A 24,458-nucleotide genomic window follows, 5' to 3' on the forward strand; every position below is an offset into this window, starting at 1 on the left:
ATGTTTATATACAAAGTAAGGAGTATTCGAAATAAGAGAGCTGAGTTTGTGATATTGATTGAGACAGTATACCTAAAAGCAATTGGAATAAGTGAAACTTGGTTGTCTGAGGAGGATGTGATATCGGGAATAGAATTGGAAGGATATATAATTTTATGGAAGGATAGAGATGCAAAAAGAGGAGGGGGAGTGCTGTTAATGATTGCAGAGGAATTGTTTCTGCAAAGTGTGGAAGTTAATGGTGCATGCACAGATTTTGAATCTGTGTGGTCCGAAGCTGAAATAATTAGCATATCTGATAGGATGCTGTTATAGGCCAGGGAATGCAAACAATACTGATTGCAAAATGTTTAGGCAAATTAGTTAGGCATGTAAAAAGTTGATCCTGATGGGAGACTTTAATTACAGGAATACAGACTGGAAGGACGAGATAGTGTATGGGAACAAAGAGAGCGAGTTTGGAATTTCTGAGAGATAATTATCTTAAGCTTCATTTGATTGAAGCAACTAGAGGCTTTAATGTTTTGGATTTGGTGATAACTTCAGAAGATGTAATTGTCAATGAGGTGTTGACACTGCCGCCAGTTGGTAAGAGTGATCATGAAGTAGTTGTTTGGGAAGTGATGAAACAAGAAAAGGTCACCACCAAAAAAATGGATGCATGTGGAAGTGTGAAGAAGGTGATTATAGGAAGCTCGGTAGTCAATTAGCATTGGTACATTGGGTAGATGAGCTGAGCGAAAAAAAGATATTAACAATGCACGGAAATTCATAAGGCAGTATCTGACAAAAGCAATGTATAACTGCATACCAAGGGTTAAGTGAGTAAATAGAGTAGGAGTGAAATGGATGAACAGCAAATCGAGTAAGCTGTTCTGGAAAAGAAAATGTTATGGAGGAGGTACAAGACAATCGGTGGTGATCAGAGCCATGAAGAATATAAGGTGCAGGCTCGAAAGGTGATGAGCATGGCAAAGAAAGAAAAGGTGCGGTATGAGAGGAGGTTGGCTGGTCAGGCTAAGGTGAACTCAAGGGAATTTTTCCCCTACATGGCAAGCAAGAGGAAGAATAATTATGGCAGACTAACATTGGTGGATAGTCATGGCAGCAGACTAACAGCTGCAAAGGATATAGTGGAATTATTTAACGAGCACATTATCAGCGTATATCATACTGGTATGAATTATCTGGTGCAATATACAGAAGAGAAGCAAGTATTAGGAGAATTGGAAGTGAAAGCAACAGAGGTGCATCAGGTGTTGGTTGGCTTAGATGTGAATAAGGCTTTTGAAATGGATGACATATCACCACATATGCTTAAGGAATGTGCAACGCAGTTGGTTATGCCCTTGACCTGGTTATTTAATGAAAGTCTTGCAGGGGTAGGATTCCTAAAGAGGGGAAAGGAGGCAAAATATCCACAAGCATGGTTCTAAGAGAGCAGTCTCTACCTTACAGGCCAGTCTGTATTAATGAAGTTGTGGGCAAAGTGTTGGAGCGATTGGTATGGAATAGAATACAGAAATGGGTTGATGGACTTGGCATTCTTTATGATGGTCAGCATGGATTAGTAAAAGGTAGGTCCTGTTTCAGTAATTTACTTGCATTTTATGATAAGGTGACGAGTGTATTAGATAAGGGAGAGTCATATACAGTAATATTATTAGACTTTGCAAAAGCATTTGATAGATTACCACATGATAAGTTGGTGTACAAGCTACAGAGGATGGGAATAGTAGGTATATTGGTTACATGAATCAGAGATTGGCTCTTTGAACAATACCAGCAGGTTGTGCATAATGGAGCAGTGTTTCAAAAAAGAAGGGTAACCAGTGGCATGCCCAGGGTTCTGTTCTTGGGTCCCTGCTGTTTAACTTGTTTGTAAACTATATATACTTATATATCATGTGGACTGACTTGGGATCTTCAGTTATTTGCTGATAATGCAGAGTTAGGAAGAATTATAAGTAGCACTGCTGATGTTGAATCCCTTCAGGAAGATTTGAATAGACTTTTTACTTGGACAAAAGAGTGGGGTTGTAGTTTTAATATCAATAAGTGCAAGGTGTTGCATTTTGGAGTGCAGAAATATAAGGCTGTGTACTATATCAATGGTGCTGTACTGCAGGAAGTGAATGAGATTAGAGATTGGGAGTGATGGTTGAGAGTAGACTGAAGTTTAGAGGGCATATTGCGAGTGTTGCAAAGGCTGCACATCATAGTGCTGCTATGATAACAAATACTCTAACATGTAAGAATAAGGAAGTTTTTGTGGCACTGTATAAGGCACTAGTCAGACCACACTTGGACTATTGTGCTCAGATCTGATCACCTGTTTTTCACATTGATGTTGAAGACATTGGAGAAGATCCAGAGAGACGAGTGACTAAGACAATATCGGGACTTTGGAATGCCTGACTATGCAGAGAGGTTGAATTACCACATGATAAGTTGGTGTTGCGAGTGTTGCAAAGGCTGCACATCATAGTGCTGCTATGATAACAAATACTCTAACATGTAAGAATAAGGAAGTTTTTGTGGCGCTGTATAAGGCACTAGTCAGACCACACTTGGACTATTGTGCTCAGATCTGATCACCTGTTTTTCACATTGATGTTGAAGACATTGGAGAAGATCCAGAGAGACGAGTGACTAAGACAATATCGGGACTTTGGAATGCCTGACTATGCAGAGAGGTTGAAGAAGTGTGGATTGCAGAGTTTGGTGGATAGGATGAAAAGAGGTGATATGATATGATAGAAATTTAAGTTAGTGAGAGGATTTTATCAGATTAATCCAGAGGGGATTATAAAAAGAGTAGAAGGTGAGATTGAAACAATCAGAGGTCATTCTTGGAAATTACATAAAAGTGTGCTGAAGAAGGGTGCGAGGAGTAGATTTTTTATACGGAGAATTGTCAGTGATAGTGATTGGGATACATTGCCAGAATGTGTTGTTAATGCAAAAAGTGTTAAGGACTTCAAGATTCTATATGATAAATATGTTGGCAGTTAAATGAACCTCTCACGATGAGTCTGTCAACTCCATGGAGGTTGTAATAATAATAATAATTCCTGTTATTTTATTTTTATACATGGGAAATTCCTTTTTATATGTCTTGTGAAGAAACAGAATGAATAAAATATAGAACAAAATCTTAAAATATTGAAAGATGGTTTTTGATACAGGAAATTCTAAATAAAACAATTTACTTGGAGTTAGGTGGTTTCCAATGTTGCAGTGGAGTAAGATAATTAAAAGATGAAAGACAGAATGCTGGCCTAGTTGGCTGAGTGGATCATATACTGTTCTTCACCCAACAAGTTGTGTGTTTGAATTCTACCATAGGTATTTGGAATGGCTGAACAAATTTTTGTAAGTATTCTAAACATCATATTACATTTAAATCCTTCAGCCCAATTCCAGAAATATTTTACTCGCAGACGAATCAGCAAAACAGATTGAATGCATTTTGCCAAACACACCTAAAAACTGAAGTTCATTTCAAAATGTTACATCCATTAAAAAAAATGCAAACATTGTATAGAACCATAATCTTACACGTTTTTTTTTTTTTAATAAATTTTCAAATTATTTTAAAAAATTCATACAGAATAAATATATTGGGAAACAATCATAAAAAAGTTTTAAATTGAACATTTAATCTTTAATAAAAGGTTAGGTAATAATGGATGCTAAGTTTTTTGTAAGTTGATGATACTATCGAGGTGATATGATTATGTCAGGAAAGATTGGGAATAACAGTCATTCCAATTAGGGTGATTCTTAACAAAAATAACTTGACTTAACTTGATTTCACATCATTTGAACTCAGAAATTCATTTTTCTTCATCTTCAGGTAATGGACAAGCAGTACAAGTAAAAGAGATGATTAGTAGACCAACTATCAATTGCATTTCTGTTGGGCCAAAGATGATAATACAAGAAAAGGACAATAAACAAAAGGTTAGTTACAATCAACCACATTGTTTAAAAAATTACTGCTGTTCATATTTGTACAGAGTGGGCCAAGAGTCACGAAGGGGTTTCAGTATTTAATAACTCCTTTATTTTTTGTTTTAAATTTACAATACCATAGCATCATATACAGCATGTATAGGAAATAAATGTACACTAGGTGTGAAAAACCAAATCTTGTAAATAGCGTCCATTTCCTGCTTTGCACAATCATGCCCTTTCTAAGACATTTTTCATGATACCTCTTAGTGTTTCAAGTTCCAATGCTCTGATTTTGTCCAGAATATTGTTTTTCAGCTGTTGGAGTGTCTGAGGCTTGTTAACATAAACTTTTTCTTTAAGATAACCCCATAGGAAGAAATCAGATGTCAGATCTGGAGAATGTGATGGTCAGCTTATGTCGCAACCCTGGGAAATTATTCTTCCCTCAACAATTTGCCTGAGCAGTTGGATTGTGGCCCTTGCTGCGTGAGCTGTCGCTCCATCCTTTTGGAACCACATCATGTTTATCTTGAACTGTTGGGAGTAAGAAATTTTCGATCATAGACTGATATCCATCTCTAGTAACATTGGTAGGGTTCCCAACGTGGTCTTTGAAAAAGGTCCGATCACTTCTTCTGACATCACCCCACACCAGACCGTACACTTAAAGGGGATGCAATTTCCTTTGGTGAATTGCCCTAGTATTTTCCGAAACCCCAAATCCTGCAGTTTTGTTTGTTAATGAAGCTATTCAAATGAAAATGTGCTTCATCTGATATTATCAGCTTGTGGATAAATTCGGGATCTCTCCTTGCTAATTCTTGAAATCTGTAGCCATAATCTGGTGGCTTCCACTGTTGCACCAACTGGATTTTATACGGAAACAGGTTCAAGGTTTTCAGAATACGCCGGAGTGCCATCCGAGAAACTCCAATCTGTCCAAACCACGCTCAAGTTGATGTGCTCTGTTTTTTACAACACTCTCCCCTTACACGCTCAACTGTGGCTTCGTTCCTAACCAAGTGCTGTCTACCTCTTCATGGAAGGTCGCTTACTGAACCCTGTTCCTCAAAACGACCAATCAAATGTCTAATCATTGATTCGCTTCTAGAATCTCTCACACCATAATAGTGACATTATGTTTGTTGGCTCAGAATTATTGACCCTTGGTTTTGATAGTAAATTTTCACAATTTCTATTTGCTTTTCAGTCATGAATTTGTCGATGGTTAATCTCCAAGGTCTTCTTTATAAAATCTTTAAAGAAAAATATAAAAAATAATTAAAAAAGTTTTTAAAACTTCAGATCCCTTCGTGACTTTTGGCCAACCCTGTACATAAAATCTCTTATTTTTTCAAAATTATTGTAACTGTTTATCATACCTTTATTCTGAATTTTGTACTGCTTACTGATTCTAGTGCTTTTTTATATTTTCTGCACTATATATATGTGAGTGTGTGTGTGTGTGTGTGTACACACAGTATATATATATATATATATATATATACACACACACACACACACACACATTATGGGGGGGCTCTGCCCCTCTGGTGAAAAAAGTTCAACAGATGTTTAGACAGTTAAGTTTATTATATAGAACGGATACAGCCAAAACACTATAAACAAAATTCTCTACAAAACCACAATAAAAAACAAAGACAAACCAGACTACAGTAAAACTATAACCATTCCCTACATTAAAGGAATATCAGACAAAATAAACAGAGTACTACAAAAGTACAACCTCAAAGCCGCCTTTAAACCTCCTGCAAAATTAAAAAACTTACTCAACTCATCCAAAGACCCACTCCCTCCACTAGCTCACCCTGGAGTATACCGAATTTATTGTACTTACAACATACCATATATAGGAGAAACAGGATGCACTATTCCTATTAGACAAAAAGAACATAAACGACACATTAAATATAATAATTATGGTGAAGCTGGCCTTTCTGATCATGCCCTGAATACCTTACACAGAATCGACTGGAAAACCACCAGCTGTCTACATCACACTAGAACGTGGTATGAACGGAAATTCAAGGAAGCCTGTGAGATTATCAGCAACCACTCCAATCTGAACAACAATGATGGCTTAAAAATCCCAAACATATGGAAGGTATATATTCGACCTTCCTCACCAAGAACAACTATAAACAGGACTGTAGAAAATCCAGTATTGTAAATCAAAAATAATAATTGTAATACTAAAAATAGGACACCAATTGTTTCTTAAAGAAAACCATCTAAAAGAATGTTTATTCCTGTCATTGTAAAAATAGAATTTAGCTTGATGTAAAAATTTATTTTTTTATTTTATTTTATTTTATTTTTATTTTATTTAATTTTTTTTTTTTTTCACCAGAGGTCACGCCAGTAGAATAACATGTGATCAAATCATGTAACTCAGCTTGTTCTGTATACTTATGTATGCTCCAGATGATGATCTTGATGTGAAGATCAAAACGTCGGGATAATAAATAAAAAAAATTTTTTTAACACGTTGTAAGTTCCATAAAATTTTTAAAATTCACTAACTTTGCAATATGTCCCCTAAATTTCAGGTTTCTATCAATCATCAACCCCAGATCTCTTGTCTCCCCTACTTCCTCCAGTATAACTCCTCTCATAGAGTATGCAGCATCCTATCGATGTTTCCCAAACCTCAAGACCTTACATTTTGCTGCATTAAACTGACAACGCCCATTCATTTGCCCATCTATCTAGCTTATTCAAATATTGGCTTCAATATTTACATCTGCTGGTATCCATTGCAGTGTACAGTTCTTATTTTTGAAATTTAAGGTAGGTAGTAGTTCATGAATTTCCTGTGTCAGATTTGTTTTTCCATTTTTAATGCTTCAAGTGCAGATTTTGAGTTACTGTATTCCTTCTGTAATGTTTATTATTCACAGCTGGCAAAATAGATTCAAACTTCACTTGTGAATTAACAACCAACCATACAAACAGCTCTCAAATTCTATCTCTCAAATCCAGTAATAAACATTACAAAAGAAATAAATAAAAAAATAATAATACATTTTTATTTGCATTTTTTTATTTATTCCTTCTGTAATGTTTATTACTGGATTTTAGAGATATAATTTGAGAGCTGTTTGTATGGCTGTTAATCCACAAGAGAAGTTTGAATCTATATTTTTTAAATTTTTCAAAACACAGCTGGCAAATATAGATTTGCTAGCTGTGGTTTTGATTTGCATGTTCTCGCCTCCAGGTAGAGTTAGAAAACCCCCTGAACCTCCTTGGTTGAGTGCTTCATCAGATGATCCATCATTATAGGAAATAACATGGTTTGGATTGTTTAAGTGATGTATAGTGTCAAGTCCTTTTCTTTTATTTTCTTGCTGTGAATCCTTTTTTGAACAAGGTTCAAGGAGATTTAAGTTTATCATCGTATTTTTTGGTAGAATAGTGGAAAAGAATGGCTCTTTGCTTATTTCAATGGATAGGTGCTCTAAGTGAATCTGTTTTCTAATTTCATGATCATATTGTAACGTAGGTGATCTCTTTATGAAATACTTAGTCGGATGTTGTTATAGACCTGGTAATGTAGATGGTAGTGACCATGAAATGTATAATCAAATTAGTCAAACAAATAAGAAAAGGATAATCATTATGGGCAATTTCAATTATGGCAACATACATTGGGATGATGAGATAGCAACTGGAAGTAAAGAAAATGAGTTTCTTGAGTTTTTGAGGAATAACTACCTCAGATAGTATGTAACAAAAAGCACATGAGGATTGAGGGTCTTGGATTTGATCATCTCATCAGAGGATGTAATTATAAATGAGGTGTCATATCATCCTCCAGTTGGTGAGAGTGACCATGAAGTGATTACCTGTGTGTCTGCCAGCAGTGTGAGGACCTCTGTGAAAAAAGGATCTATGCAGAATGACAAGGCTGGTAATTATGAGGAGCTCAGGAGACAGCTTGCAGATATAGCATGGAATGAGGAGTTAGCTGGAAAGGAGATCAGTGCAGCTGGGGGATATATTCAAGAACTGTCTAATGTAAGCAATGCCTGAATGTATTCCAAAGGTTAGAAGGCTATTTAAGGTAGGTGTGAATGGATGAATGAAGAGATTAAGCATGCAATACAGAGGAAAAAGGCATTATGGAGGCAGCATAAGAGGAATGATAATAATCAGTTCCATGAGGATCATGAAGAACAGGCAAGGAGAGTGAATTGGGTGGTAGGGATAACAAAAGTTCACTATGAGCAGCAGTTAGCTAATGAAGCCAAAGAATCCTAGGGAGTTCTTTTGATATGTAACCAGCAAAAAAAAAAGATTGAATATGGAAGGATGACATTAAATGAAGAAAATGGAATAAGAACAATTTCTGCAGTGGATATAGTCGAGATGCTTAATGTTAATTCCCAAAGAATTCTGGGAATGATGCAGTGGACACTGACCTGTTGAAATAAGGAGATTCTTGTTTCATTCTATAAGGCTCTGATTAGGCAACAGATGTGCTACTGTGAGATACAGATCAGGAACAGTCTTCATTAGATGTGTTGGTCAATTGCTGCACAGAGGAAGTTCTGTTTGTCCGTACAAGCTTTCTCAGATGGTGGCAATCTTTCCTGACAGACTGTCTTTGAACCACAGTTACTCCTCTTAGACAAGCAATGTGGATTATTTTTCCTCTGATTAAACACCTGGGATATCTCACCTTTTGAGAAACCAGTCAGCTCTGCTGTTTTCAGAATTGTAGATCCAGTCAGACAGGCACTGACAAGAAGCCCTTTATAAAACTCTGAAAGATCCTTTGTTTTTTTTACACTGTGATCAACACTATTGATGATTACTGACTATCAGTATTCTTATATAGTTGTCTGGAACACATGGTGATGCATGTCCCAAAGTATTCTGCATATATGCTGTGTAAGTGATGCTTACATAAACCTGCATAAAGATTTCTAATTCAGTGGCTGTTATGTGTAGATTATGCCACTATCCACATTGACTTTCTTTGTTCCAAAACTGGCCACTGACCATCAAAATAATATAGACAAAAATATAAATATTTGTCTTAAATTAGTAGAATTTATTTTGTTTTTACTGGACTGTTAGTTCAAATGGACAGCACATACTGGTTGATTTTTAACAAATATGTATTCTTTTAAAAACTACTAAGTACTGATACCAAATATTTTGTTACATGTATTGATGTATAGTCAGAAAGTTTATTCTGTACCAGAAACTTATTTTCCTTTTCCTGTTTTTTGAGCTGACTGTCTGCATATTTAGGAATTTTAATTTGGTAAAATTCTGTTAATGGTAACTTTATTTTTTTTCATATCATTAAATATTTGCTACTATTATTATAAAGTAAATCCACTTTATATCAGTATTTATTTATTAAATACAGATGGCATTTCAGTTGAATACTTTTATTTATAGGAAAATGAAAAAACTCTTATTAGGGTTCCTCAGAAAGAAGAGGATACAAAGAGCAACAGATCCGATGAAAGTGAAAAATGCTTGACTGACAAGAATTTAATTAAAAAGAAACATAGTGACAGCAGTTTCTATGCAGGGGAAGAAAAGAAAGATATTAGTAAAGAAGATATGGTTGTCAGACTAGGTAAGATTTCATAAGTAGATAATGTCTGTCTGTCTGATTCATAATCAGTTCTGCAGTTCATCTTTAAAAATACTTCTGGAAATCATGAAACAATTTTTCATTGTTTAGCATCTCTGTAACTGCAAATATGAGGTAAACTAGGTACATTCTGCATATGATCACAAGACATTTTAGCCAGTAACAGTTTTATTATTAGCAATGGTACTGTTATTACAGAACCATTATCATGAGAAATCTGCTCTTTCTGTCATGAAGTCTCTTATACCATATTTTATGCTCATTTACTGTGTGCATTTTTACTACCTTCTCAGTTAAATGCATTCCACACACCTATTCTTTTGCATGCAAAATACTTGTTGAAAGTCTCTAAATCCAGAGTAATTTAATAAAAAGGTGACACATCGTTTGGCAACTCCTATAGGTAGAGATGACCTTGCTAATGCTTCTGCCTGGTACTTGGGCCTGGCTCCCACTGAAGAGACCTCAATAAAGGTCGAAACTAGTCTGTGTAGTGGCCCTTCCCTTAATGCATAACATTATACATATCCGCAAGGAGATGTGTTTTGCATTATGGGAGATACAGAGATAGGAGTGATGTTAGCTTGCTCCACCTTTGCAACGAGTTGCCTGGTGTTGTACTACCTTACCCCAGTCCTGAAGATACTTCCAGGTGCAAACTTTGTTTGCTCACACTTGGATAAAGGATTAAACTAAATTTATTATAGCAAAATACTTGCTTGTCATTCCTTTGCTCTCTACCCACTTGCAACTTTGTGATCTCAATGTTATCTATTGAAAATGTCTCACATGATCATCCAGTAAATAACTGATAACCACTTCATCATCAGAATTTTCTAATGTGGAATGTACCAGACATTATGACATTCTAACACAAGATTTCATGAATAGTTTTCTCAATGGTAATTTTTTTTTTCCCAACTTGATCTACTACTTGTCAGATCTACAATCAGATTGGTCTTTAACTTGTGATTTTCAAAGGCATTCTTAACTATCAATAAACCTATATCTTCAGCTTCTTTTTTGAGTCTTTTTTTCCTGGGATTTTCATTTACACAACCATTTTGCTAATGGTTGTCTCCCATTCTGTTTAAGACCATATCATCGCAAATGAATTCTGGTTACACATTCCTGAATATTATATATGGTTCTGCCATCCTTTCACTTCCTAAATTTTCCTCAGAATACTGATATCTGTGGTCTCCATTCTTCGATCAACCATTTTATCTAAGCTAACTCTTAGGTTTGTAACTTGAAATTGATGTGAACACCCTTTTATACTTTAAGCTAGGTTGGTAGACTCATTTTTCTCTTATTTCATATATATTTATTCAGCTGCTAGCCTTTCTTATTTTGTTATTACTTTCCAGATTTAATTTGCCATTTTCACCAAAAATTGTGGCAAAATAGGCAGAATGTGTATCTTTTTTATGCATTTATTACAGAAAATGAGATTGATGTTTTCTCTTTTCCTGCTTATATTCGCTGCTAAGTAAGTGATATAGACTGGAAGGAGAAAAGAACATTTAGGGTTAAAGGAAATGAAATTTACGCAATTACGGAGAGATAATTATCTAAAACTTTTGCTGTTTGTCATTTTGCTGTTTCCTGTTCTTTGCTGATGATACGAAATTAGGTAGAGTAATAGTTAATCAAGGTGATGTGGAGAGTTTGAGGAAAATTTAAATAGGCTGTCGGTATGAGCAAAGTTAATGGGTATCAGTTTAATGTTGAGAAATGTAAAAGTAAAGTTATGCATTTTGGGATAAATAGATTAGAAGGACATATTGCTAAGGTAGCCCATAAGATTACTTGGCTAATGAAGAACACGTTAACAAGTAGAGATATGGAAGTTGTCATTCTTCTTTATAAGGCCTTGATACTCTCACATCTGGATTACTGTGCTCAAGTCTGGTCCCCTGGGTTTCTTCGAGATGAGGAAGCGGTGGAGAGGATTCAGAGGCAAGTGGCCTGTGAATGTTCCCTATGAGGATAGATTGCAGGTGTGTGTGGATTGCAGAAGTTGGTTGAAAGGAGAAAAAGAGGGGATATGATAGAAACATTTAAATTGCTTAAAGAATTTTATAGGATAGATGCAGGGGAAATGTTTCAGCTTGGCTAGAGGGACCAAAAAAAGAGGTCATTCCTGGAAGTTGAATAAAGGTGTGGTCATTAGGGGTGTGAAGAATAGATATTTTGCTTGGAGAGTGGTGAATGAGCGGAATAGGTTGTCACAGTCAGTTGTGAGTGCTTTGTCTGTTAATGGGTTCAAGGAAAGGTATGATAGATTGGGTCTCCTACAATGAGTCTTTGGACTCCATGGAGGTGCCCGTATTATAATAATAATAATAATAAAACAGCACACAATGGAACGAACCTGAGGTTTGAAAGTACTTAGTCTGAGTATAACATCTGGCATTTGTTTATTACCAATGTACACTGCTTGAAAAGAAGTCAACAGATACCCTCCATGGGCATGGTGCATTGTGCCATAAAACGAGGCATGTGCTTGTAGCCAGTATAAATTGGAGGAATACGATGCTCCCAAGTCAGTGCAACTGTCTCCAGGTGAAATGGCTGTAAGAAGGGAACTGAAGGAGTTTGAAAGAGGCGTTGTGATAGGATATCATGCTGCAGGCCTATCTGTGTGGCAAATTGTTGATAAATTAGGTTATTTCAGGTTGTGCTTCCTTCTCAGTGACAATGTACTGAGAAGGAAGCACAGGGAGTCAACTGAAAGTGCTATCCATAGTGGATGACCCACCATATTCACCAAACATCACCATAGGGTGCTATGAAGAATAGTTTGTAAAAAAAAAAAAAAAAAAAAAAACATGATTCATTGGCCAACACATTGAATGCAGAATTCCAGGCATCGACTGGAACATGAGTCTGCATAAATATATTCAGAACCGAAGCTCACAACATGGGTTTCCATGGTAGGACTGTAATATGAAAGCCTGATCTTACTTGAACCAGCATGCAGCATCATCTTCAGTGGTGCAAAGAGCATGTACAGTGGAACATGGAAGCTTGGAAAGCTGTGTTACAGAGCAACAAATCACACGACACCCTCTACTGAGCAGATGGACAGGTGTGGCGGATGTCTAGCAACTATGAAATTCATAGGTGGCAATGTGATGCTTTGGTCCTGTTTTTGCTGGTTTGGGCTTGGACCTCTGATTGTGGTGCCACAAACATTGAACTTCGAGAGGTATCTGAACATTCTGGATAACTATATAGAACTGCCACATAGTAGGACCATTGTCTCTTTCAGCAAGACAATGCACCGTGTCATAAAACTGCTGCCTGTAACTGCATGGTTTGCTGATATGAACATCACCACACTTGATTGACCTCCACAGAGCATTGATCTCAACCTTACTGAACTATGGGATGAACCGGAGAATGACACCCACCCCACAACAGTTCAGGATCTCATTACATGCTTACAAGAAGAATGGTCCAAAATCCCACTGATCATTATCATCTACTTGTGGAAAGTATGCCCTGCAGTTTACAAATTGCTATAATCATCGCAGTGAAAGGAGGTCCTACATCTTATTAACATGGATGCCATGATTGTTTGTTATTCATACTATGGTGTTCTTTGACTTCTTTCCAAGCAGTGTAGCTACTTAACTGCTTGGAGAGAATCATCATGCAGTTATCACAAAGGAGGGGGGGGCTAAGCATATGGAATATTCAATTAAGAAGGGATATGTGTGAAACTGCAGAGCCAATGATTTTGACAAACTTAAGAAAAAAAGCTAAGTGCAGTGCTGTATCATAGGAAAGTACAAGGAAAGATGTCTTAGCAGTCGTGGGAAATGGTTAAATAGTATTTGAGAGAAGCAGTATCAAAATGCATACCTGGAGTCAACAGAATAAAGCAGGTGGGAGTTAAAAGGATGAGTAGCATTATTAAGCAGGAACTGCAAAAAATTGTGGAGAAAAATATTATCTGCAGTTTACAAATAGAAAAAAATACATGCAAGAAAAGTGACCAGCATAGTAAGGAAGGCAAAAACAGATTTGGGGTGAAATTAGCTGATCAGGCAAAAGGAAATTCCAAATCATTCTTTCATAATGTGGAAAAAAAAGAAAGAATGATTATGGATAACTTTAAAAATGCAAATAAGGGGGTTCACAGTGAGGATAAAGTATGATGTAGAAAAGTGTAAATTTATGTGATTCACTCTTTGGAATGAAGGCAATGATTACAAGCAGTATATCACATTTATGGAACTGGACTGGAAGAAACTGATGTGGCTGAGGATTTGGGAGTGATAGCAGACAGGGATTTGAAGATTAAATTAGATATCTCACAGGTGAGAATACATCACTGAATCACTTGGACATTGAAAAAAAAAACATAGGGATAAGCAAGTCATTAGTCTTTTGTAAGGCTTTAATATGACCAGATTTTTTTATAGCTTCATTCGCCTAAATTTCATGGTCATAGCAGTTACTGTAAGGAGATAAGAACGGTATCCCTATACATAACTACTGTGTAGGGATAACTTACTTAATTAAATACACATGAGAACGTACATCTGATATATAAGTTTTCAAGTATGGATTGCTTTGTAAATGAATAATAGTGCTTGCTATGTGATACTAAAGCAAAAAATAAAAAAATGAGATAGAGGTGAATGGAATCAGATAATTGCCGGATGTTGTTATAGACCAGGTAATGTGGATGATGGTGATAATGAAATGTACAATCAAATTAGCCAAGTAATTAGAAAAGGGTGATCATTATGGGTGATTTTAATTATGGCAATATAGACTGGAATGATGAGATAGCAACTGGAAGTAAAGAAAATGAGTTTTTCTTGAGTTTTTGAGGGATAACTACCTCAGACAGTATGTAACAGAGGGCACACGAGGATTGAGGGTCTGGGATTTGGTCATCTTATCAGAGGATGTAATTATAAATGAGGTGTCAAATCATCCACCAATTGGTGAGAGTGACCATGAGGTGATTACCTGGGTGGTTGCCAGCAGTGCGAGAACCTCTGTGAGAAAAGGGTATATGTGGAACTACAAGGGGGGGGAATGATTATGAAAAGCTCAGGAGACAGCTTGTGGGTGTAGCGTGGAATGAGGAGTTAGCTGGAAAAGAGATCAATGCAGCTTGGGGGATTTTCAAAAACTATTTAGTAGATGCAATGTCTAAATGTATTCCAAGGTTGAGAAGGTTAAATAAGTTGCGTGTGAGATGGATGAATAAAGAGATTAAGCATGCAATACAGAGAAAAAGGGCATTGTGGAGGGCAGCATAAGAGTAGAGGAAGTAACCAATTTCATGAGGTCTACAAAGACCAAGCAAGGAGGGTGACTTGGTTGATGAGGGTAGCTAAAGAGAGGTATGAACAGCAGTTGGCTAATGAAGTCAAAAAGAATCCTAAGAAGTTCTTTCAATATGTAGCTAGCAAAAGAAAGAATAATTATGGAAGGATAACATTGATTGGAGAAAATGGTATAAAGACAGCTGATGCAGAATGTGTGGTGGAGATAGTTAATGAGCAGTTCATAAAGATCTTTCAATCTTGTGAATGTGACTTCATGGAGAGATTGAGAGCAGTTGATGATGGGGAGGAGAGACTGACTGTAGGTTAGCAATAGGTGTATGGGGAGTTGAGTAAACTAGATGTTAATAAGGCTGTGGGACTTGATAATATATCACCACGTATTCTGAAAGAATGTGCCAGGGAGTTCACACCTGCTTTGACGTTTTTTTTAATATGAGTCTTGCACTCGGTCAAGTTCCTAAGGAGTGGAAGGAGGGCATGATTGTGCCACTTCATAAAGGAGGTGATTGAACTCAAGCATCAAACCATAGGCCTATCTGTGTGCCAGGTGTTGTGGTTAAGTTGTTGGAGAAGCTTGTGAGAACTAGGATCCAGAGTTGGGTTGATAACAATGGCATTATCTTTGATGGACAGCATAGATTTGCTAAAGAGAGGTCATATTTTAGTAATCTACTTACTTATTACAATAAAGTGACTGCTTCCTTGGACAGAGGAGAAGGATACACAGTAATATACTTGGATTTTGCAAAGGCTTTTGATAGAGTACCTCATGATAGGTTGACAGTCAAACTAGAGCAGACTGTGGGTTGGATATTAGATTGGTGCATTGGATTGGAGACTGGCTATCTGATAGGTATCAACAAGTTGTGTATGGGGGCGCGATATTCATGAAAAGGAAAGTCACTAGTGGAGTGCCTCAGGGATCTGTTTTAGGGTCCATTACTGTTTAAGTTGTATATTAATGATATAGGTGAAGATTTGAATGGAGATATTCAGTTGTTTGCAGATGATGCAAAGTTGGGATGAACCATGAAATGTAGTGAAGATGTTGTGGCCTTACAGAAGACTTGAATATATTGAGTGGTTGGGCATGGAAATGGGGATGTGAGTTCAATGTTGCAAAATGTAAGGTTTTAAAATTTGGAAAACAAAGATGGGATGCAGAATTTATGCTTGGTGAGAATATATTGTTGGAGATAGAGGAAATAAGAGATCTGGGGGTGATAGTGGATAACGATCTAAAATTTAGGGGACACATCGCCAAAATTGGGAAGACAACACAAAGGCTTCTGGGAATGATGCGGAGGACACTGACGTGTAGAGGTAGGAAGATTCTTGTTCCATTGTATAAGGCTTTGATTTGACCACACATGGACTATCGTGCCCAGATTTGGTCACTGGGTTTTCAGAAGGATGAAGAGATGTTAGAAAGGGTTCAAAGGAGACTGACTAAGGTAGTTTCTGACTTCTGGAATGTCGAGTATGAGCAAAGATTGAGAAGATGTAATTTGCAGAGTCTGGACAGGAGGAAGAGGGGAGATATGATAGAGTCCTACAAGTTGGTCCGGGGTTGTTATAGGATCAATGCTGGAGAAGTTTTACAGAGAATAGTGGGAGATCAGGGGAGAACCAGAGGTCATCGCTGGAAACTGTATAAAGAGGGTGTGAGTAGGGGAGTGAGAGGCAGTTTTTTTCATGCAGAGTTGTGAATGATTGGAATGCCTTGCCTGAGAATGTGGTGTCTGCAAAGAGTTTGAATGTGTTTAAAACACGGTATGATGAGCTGTGTGTGTGATAAAAGGAACTCCCAGATGAGTCTTTGACTCCATGAGGTCTTGGGGTGGTAAGAGTGTTTAACATATAAGACTTGGTAAGATACAAGAATAGCTGAGCAGGCAAAAGGAAATTTCAAAACATTTTTTTCACAATGTGGAAAACATGTGCAGTGCATTCTTTAGCCAGCACAAGAGAAAAAGAGAGGTTTGTGGGAGGAAGGTTACTGTTTCTGATTTACACTTACATTTTGACCCACACTTCACCATGCAGATATTCAAAACCAAATCTGATAGAAGAGGGTGGTTAATTCTTACTCCTGAAGTGTACTATGTCTGTATATTCATGTGTTCTTCCAGCTGGTTTGCCTATGCTTGCTCACCATTTAGTTGAAAGCTCATGATCATCACAGACAGAATTTAACTCAGGTTTCTCCAACCAACATACTCTTCTAAACCAAATAAGCTACAACAGCTCAGAAGGAAAGTTAAAACAATGAAAGGGTGTGTAGATGAGATGATGAAATCCAAAATTCTCAATCTTCGTGTGTCCTCTGCTATATATACTCCCTAAGGTAGTTATCCCTCAAAAACTTGAGAAACTCATTTTCTTTACTTCCAGTTGCTATCTCTTCATCCCAATATTGTCATAATTAAAATCACCCATAATGATCATCTTTTTCTTATTTCTTGGCTAATTTGATTATACATTTAATGGTCTCTACCATCCACATTACCAGGTCTATAAAACATCCAACTAAATATTTCATTCTATTCACCTCTATCTCACACCATACTGCTTCAAAACCACTGCCACTATTTCTCTCTTGCATCTCTACCTTTTATGGACATAGCTCTTTCTTTGTCACTCTCCTCCATTTTTACCCTTTCCATCTTCATAAAATACATTATACCCTTCCATATCTATTCCTATCAGGATGACATCCATCCAACCATGTCTCACTTATTCCAACATGTTTTGGGTGAACAGAGACTCAATCAATGCAACCATTTCATTTGCCTTGTTTCTTACACTTCTGGCATTTGTATACGAATATAACAGCTCATAAGTTTTGCTGATGCCACTTATTAGATGTGACTTCTCCATTCTTAACTCAAGCAATTTCTATTTCTCCTCATTCATCTTTAGTACTTTCTTCAAATCCAACTGTTTTCCCTAAATCCCAGGTTATCCCCTTCCCTTATTGTCTGCACATGCATTCACATCCTCTTGGAGCATCTACCTTCCAACAGTAGTCTCTCCAAATGACTCACACTAAAACCATTCAAATGCATCCATCACTCTTATACAGTTCAATTTATCCTTACCCATTCCACACATTAACAAACTACACTCCTTTCTCCTCACACATTTCTGCTACCATATCATTCGCAATCTTCGCACTCCCCCCTCATTTCATCACTGTCATACCTGGGCAACATACTGGCTACCTTTCCAATCACACTATTATCTTTTATCCTTCTCAATGACCATCTGATATTCAATCTTACCTTTTTCTTGTTCCAAATCAAATCATTTGTCCCTGTTACAATTACTAACTCTTTTGCTAGCTTACTCCTGATATCCAACACCGCAATCACTCTATTCATTTTACCTCCAGGAAAATAAACTTGTGTATCTTCTTGTTTCTTCTCTTCTTCTTCTTCAACCTTCTGGTTCTGTCCACTGCTGGACGAAGGTCTTCTCCATGATTTTCTAGATCACTCAGTTTTCTGCTTCTCCCATCCATCTCACTCCTGCAATTTGTTCCAGTTCATCTCTCCACCTTCTTCTCTATCTTCTTCTTTGTCTTGCTCCATCCATTGGTCTCCACTCTGTTGTTTTTTTTAGTCCATCTCCCGTCACTGCATCTGGCAATATGGCCAGCCCATCTCCACTTAGCCTGTTTAATGTATTTTACAATACCCGTGACACCTGTTTGAGATCTTATCCAGATATTTGTCTTCCTATCTCTTAATGTTATTTTTAGCATACTTATTTCCATGCAATGTTGTGTTGTTCGCAGCTTTTTGTTTAGGGCTTCTGTTAAAGTCCATGTTTTTCCTCCATATGTTAGGACAGGAAGTATGCACTGGTCGAAAGCTTTCCTTTTTAGACTCATAGGGATATCACTTCTGAATATGTCTCTCGTTTTCCCATAGGCCATCCATCCAAGGTGAATTCTTCGTTCAATCTCTTTTCTTTGGCACTCCTCAAAGGATAACAATTGGTCCAAATATACATATAAAGTAACTTGTTCTATTTCATGGTTTTCAACTTTGATAGTTCTATGGTTTATGTATTTATTCATCATTATTTTTGTTTTTTCTCTATTTATTTTTAATCCAATTTCTCTAGAGGCTTCGTTTAGCTGATTTAGCCTTTCTTCCAGATCTTCAAGATTATCTGCTATCATGACAATATCATCTGCAAATTTCCGATGATGCAGCCTTTCTCCATTTATGTTTATTCCTTTTGTTTCCCAATCAAGGCTTCTAAAGATTTCCTCTAGTGCAGCTGTAAATAATTTGGGAGATATGGTGTTGCCTTGTCGGATGCCTTTTTGTATTGGGAACTTTTCACTGTTTTTATATAATTTAATTACAGAAGTTGCATTATTGTAAATATGTTTTAGTGTTTCAATATATGGTTTCTCAGTTCCCTGGGTTTCAAGTGCTTTTAGGTTGCAAATGTTTTAACTGAATCAAATGCTTTTTCATAGTCTATATAGGCCAGACATAAGGGTTTATTGTATTCAATTGATTTTTCAATGAGCTGTCTTAATGTGTGAATATGGTCCAAAGTATTGTAATTCTTCCTAAATCCAGCTTGTTCACAGGATTGCATTTCCTCTAGTTTAGATTTTATTCTATTATTTATAATTTTTGTGAAAACTTTATATATGGTGGGGAGTAGACTTATAGGTCTGTAGTTTTTAATTTCTTCCTTATTGCCCTTTTTAAAAATTAATATTAGAAGTGAATTGTTCCAATTTTTCTCTGTTTTAGGCATTTATTGAAGAGTTTACTCAACTGTTTGATGACAGGGCTTCCTCCCAGTTTTAAGAAGTCTACCATAATTCCATCTTCTCCTGGGGCCTTTCCATTCTTCATTTCCCACAGTGCCATTTCCACTTCACCTTATAAGATCTCAGGGGCATCATGTTCTTCCTCACTTGAGTAATCCATAGATGATTCTTGGATGTCCCAGTCTTTGTCTTCATAGAGTTCAGTATAAAATTCCTGAATTCTTTTGATTATTGCATCTCTATTTTTTATCAGTTCACCATATGTTACAGCAGCTATTTCCTTTGTTCCAACTGATTTTAGGACCTTCATATTACTATTGTTTTCTATTGTTTCTTTAATTTTCCTAGTATTATATGATCTAAGTTCATGTTTCATCCTTTTACGCATAGTTTTACAAATTTCCGTATATTCTATTTTATTGGTGTCATTCAAATCTCTTTTCATATATCTTCTTTTCTTCATCAGATCTAAGGTTTCCTGTCTTAGTTTTTCCTCTCCTTGGTGCCTTTTTACACCTCCTATTTCTAGTGCACAATTCAAGATAGATTTTGTTAATATTTCATTAGCATCATCAATGGTAGTAGCTGTTTATTCTTCTTGTTTACTACACATCTAATAATTGAATTGCCATACAATGCCACTCATGGTTCTTTTGTTACCTCTATCATATCAACATCATTCATTTTCATCTTCTTCACTCTTCCATACATGTCTCTACAGATTTAATGAAAATCCAAGGAATTCTTTTGTTATGTGGCCAGTAAGAGATAGAATGATGTGGAAGTCTCAAAGTAGTGGAAGGAGGAGGAGGATAAAATTTTACTACTAACAAAGCTATGGCTACAAATTATAGGCCAATCTGTACATCTGGAGTTGTGGTACTGAAGAGATTTCTGAGAACTAGGATGCAAATTAGGTTGATAACAGCAGCTTTCTCTTTGCTTGTTCACATGGGTTTGTTAAAGGGCGGTTATGTTTTGCCAACTTGCTTAAGTGCTATAACATGGTGATAAATGTATTGGACAAGGGAGATGCATATACAGTGGTATACATAGATTTTGCAAAGCCTTTTGATCAATTGTGCCACATCACAAGTTGGTAACTAAACTGCAGTAGATGGGGATTGGATGATAGATTTGTGAGCTGGATAGGCAACTGGCTCTCAGATAGGTATCAGCAAGTTGTGTATGGAGATGCAGTATCCTGAAAGAGGAAAGTCACTAGTGGTGTGCTGAAGGGGCCTGTTTTCAGACCATTATTATTTAATTTGTATATTAATGATATTGGGATGGGTTTAATTTCTGATATACAACTATTTGCAAACAATGTAAAACTGGGGAGAGTGATGAGGAATCAAGCATGTATTGTGGCATTACAGGAGAACTTGAATAGATTCTATGTGAATTGAAGTTCAGAGGTTACATTGCACAAGTTGTGAAGTCATTACATCAGATTAAAGCAATGAAGCAAGGACCTTAATGTGCAGAAATAAATTGGTTATGGTTTCATTGTATAAGGCCTTGATCACAACTGATATAGATTATTGATGGACAGTGAGCAAGAATTGTATGTTTAGGGAGATATTCCAGAAAATTAACAGTGCACAATTGAAAGAACGATAGGACATTGCATCCTTCGATTGACAAAGAGTTCGATTAACCAGAATTCAATTCTCATCATGATGAGAGAAATCTTTAAAAATGGATTTTTCATTTGAAGGTGAGTTATCCAATCTCATGCAGAGGTAGTAGGGTTTTTCCTCCTGAAACTCAAGCTTGTGTGACATTTTTCATGTCACACAAGCAAATCAGTTATACAAAGTTTATAGACAACAATTACATTAAAACAATCAAAGATTTATATTGGTTTAATGAGATTGTGTTGTTCCTGCTTGTATGAACCTCATGGCTATTGTATCATCATACACTAAATAAATAAATAAGTTAGTTTACTACAGTCTTGCCATACTTGTTTAATAAGAACTTTCCAATAAAGAAAGTTCCAAAAAGAGTGGAAAAAGAGGATAAAATTGTTCCATTCACAAAGGGTTGGTGGAATATAATAACAGTTTGAGTTGGTTAAAGAGAGATATGTTTAGCATCTACTTAAGTATTACAGCAAATGTATTGCATAAGGGAAATGTACACTGCCAAATCAAAATGTCATGACCAACATTCTACTAGCGTTAGTGGTGCTAGCACTATATAACTATAGTCCCTGCTGTTTAACATGTTTGTAAACGATATATCATGTGGACTGACTGGGGATCTCCAGTTATTTGCTGATGATGCAAAGTTGGGAAGAATTATAAGTGGCACTGCTGATGCTGAATCACTTCAGGAAGATTTGAATAGACTTTTTATTTGGACAAAAGAGTGGGGTTGTAGTTTTAATATCAATAAGTGCAAGGTGTTGCATTTTGGAGTGCAGAAATATAAGGCTGTGTACTATATCGATGATGCTGTAACTGCAGGAAGTCAATGAGATTAGAGATTTGGGAGTGATGGTTGACAGTAGACTGAAGTTTACTGTAAGAAGTACTCTAACATGCAAGGATAAGGAAGTGGTTGTGCCACTGTATAAGGCTGGTCAGACCACACTTGGACTATTGTGCTCAGATCTGATCACCTAGTTTTCAATGTGATGTAGAGACATTGGAGAGGGTCCAGAGATGAGTGACTAAGACAATATCAGGAGTTTGGAATGCTGGCTATGAAGAGAGAGAGATTGAAGAGATGTGGATTGCAGAGTTTGGTGAATAGGAGGAAGAGGTGATATGATAGAGATGTTTAAGTTAGTGAGAGGATTTTATCAGATTAATCTGGAGGGGATTATAAAAAGTGTAGAAGGTGAGAGGGGAAGAACCAGAGGTCATTCCTGGAAGTTATGTAAAAGTGTGGTAAAGAACAGTGTGAGGAGTAGATTTTTTACATGGAGAATTGTCAGTAAATGGAATGCATTACCAGAATGTGTTGTTAATGCAAGGAGTGTTAAGGACTTTAAGATTCTATATGATAATATGTTGTCAATTGAATGAATCTCCCACGATAAGTCTGTTGACTCCATGGAGGGTGTAATAATAATAATAATAGTCTTAAGTCACCCTTCTTGCTGCTAGAACTGCCACTATGTGGGATGATGTGGCACAAGCTCTATAAGCTCTTTGAACCCATCAAGAGACATACTGTATCACCTTATCAGGATTGTAGATCTGTGAGTGTTTGGAATGGAATATTCAAACACATGATTGCTTGATCTATGTAATCTAGTGAGATGCTCTGTGGAATTCAAGACCTGCAATTGGGTGGCCATGGTATCACCTGGAAGTTGAACTGTTCTCAGATAATAATGGTAATATGGCATGGCTTATTATTCTGCATGAACAGAGCTGTACCATTTGGGAAAATGTTACCATGAAAGCAATGGTGGGCTGGGACTAAAAATATTGGTTGCCAGGAGACAAAGGGGTCCCACCCACAACTATAAGGCTATCATTTAAGTGGAAAAAAAGGTACAATTAAAAGTTTTGCAAAATAAATGTATATTTTTTAGTAATTACAGTGTACATGTATTGTACATATTACTGGCAGTATACAGTAGATACTAAATGTAAATACAGATTGTTCTAAGTGAATTTTTTAATTATTTATTATTATTATTTTTAATAAATGGTGGATATTTTTAAATAGATTGCTTGTACTGAACATTTTACACATTAACAGGTAGTTCAAAAGCATATTTCATGCAGTCCACTATATTAAGAGCAATCATTTGAATTCACCAGATGATTGTACAAATCTGTCAATAATTGCTTCTGCATCCAATTCATCTCAATGGATAGCAACATGTATGATTCCAAGTTCTCCTCAGACAGTGAATTTCTTAGTCTTGTTTTTATGATCTTTAGCTTTGAAAATGTCCTCTCACATTGGACTTCAGTAACCGACAGTGTGCAGATGATGTTATAAAGTTCATAAAGGTTATCATATGCCTTGTCGGGAAGTCTGTTGGATGCCAGAATGTTTAGTACACATGATGGGCAAGTGCTACAAATTTTACACTTGTTGCAACTGGAATCCACATTCTCACTATCATTAAGCAATAGCTTTAATACATCAAAGTTTGAAGCAAAAGAAAACAATTCCAATATTACTTGATCTTTGCTGATTTGTTGGGACAGCTTAATAATACCTTCCAATGCTTCATCTTCAAGGCCCTTCTCTGCAATAGTTTTAAACTTTGCTGGGTCCAAGCAGGATAAATCTTTATACAACTTTTTGTGTTGTACAAATGTGAATCTAGTGACTGGACAATGCGGTCCATTATTAGGTTAAACACATTTACTCGAAAATCAGCTAGAGAATCTGAGAAATTGCCTTCACCATCTATAAGCTAACCTGCCATTCTTTTCTTCCTCCTCTTAACTAGCAATGCTGTTTCCAAAGAATAAATTTCCAATGTTTGATTTTTCATCCATATCCAACTGTGAAATCTTGTCATTACATTTATTTACAAATTCCAATGCGTTGCTGTGAACATTATCAAACGTTCTTGTCTGTTCCTTCAACTTTATTGTAGCTGAATCTATTAAACTTCATGCAGTAAACATATCTAAACCACTTGTCAGTACCTAATTTGATAATGTGGCTGTAGTTTCAAATATATATAAGTAAGTAAATGCTGTCAATATTGTTTCAAACTTTAGAAGACTTTAAAGTAAAACATTTGCTTCTTGTTTTG

At 36.4% G+C, this 24,458-nt stretch overlaps 1 protein-coding gene across 1 annotated transcript in view; it reads left to right on the forward strand.

The window, feature by feature from the left end:
• Positions 1-24,458, forward strand: part of LOC150099804 (sodium channel protein para-like) — a 1,646,355-nt gene that overhangs the window by 1,082,007 nt on the left and 539,890 nt on the right. Inside the window, exons 24-25 of the mRNA XM_090403494.1 lie at positions 3,860-3,966; positions 9,397-9,580. Of these exons, the coding sequence (XP_090259620.1) occupies positions 3,860-3,966; positions 9,397-9,580 (291 nt within the window). The remainder of the gene's footprint in view (positions 1-3,859; positions 3,967-9,396; positions 9,581-24,458) is intronic.

Source organism: Typopeltis vanoorti, chromosome 14 (assembly GCF_054136105.1).
Source record: "Typopeltis vanoorti isolate ZY-2024b chromosome 14, IOZ_Tvanoo_1.0, whole genome shotgun sequence".
Lineage (NCBI taxonomy): Eukaryota > Metazoa > Arthropoda > Arachnida > Uropygi > Thelyphonidae > Typopeltis > Typopeltis vanoorti.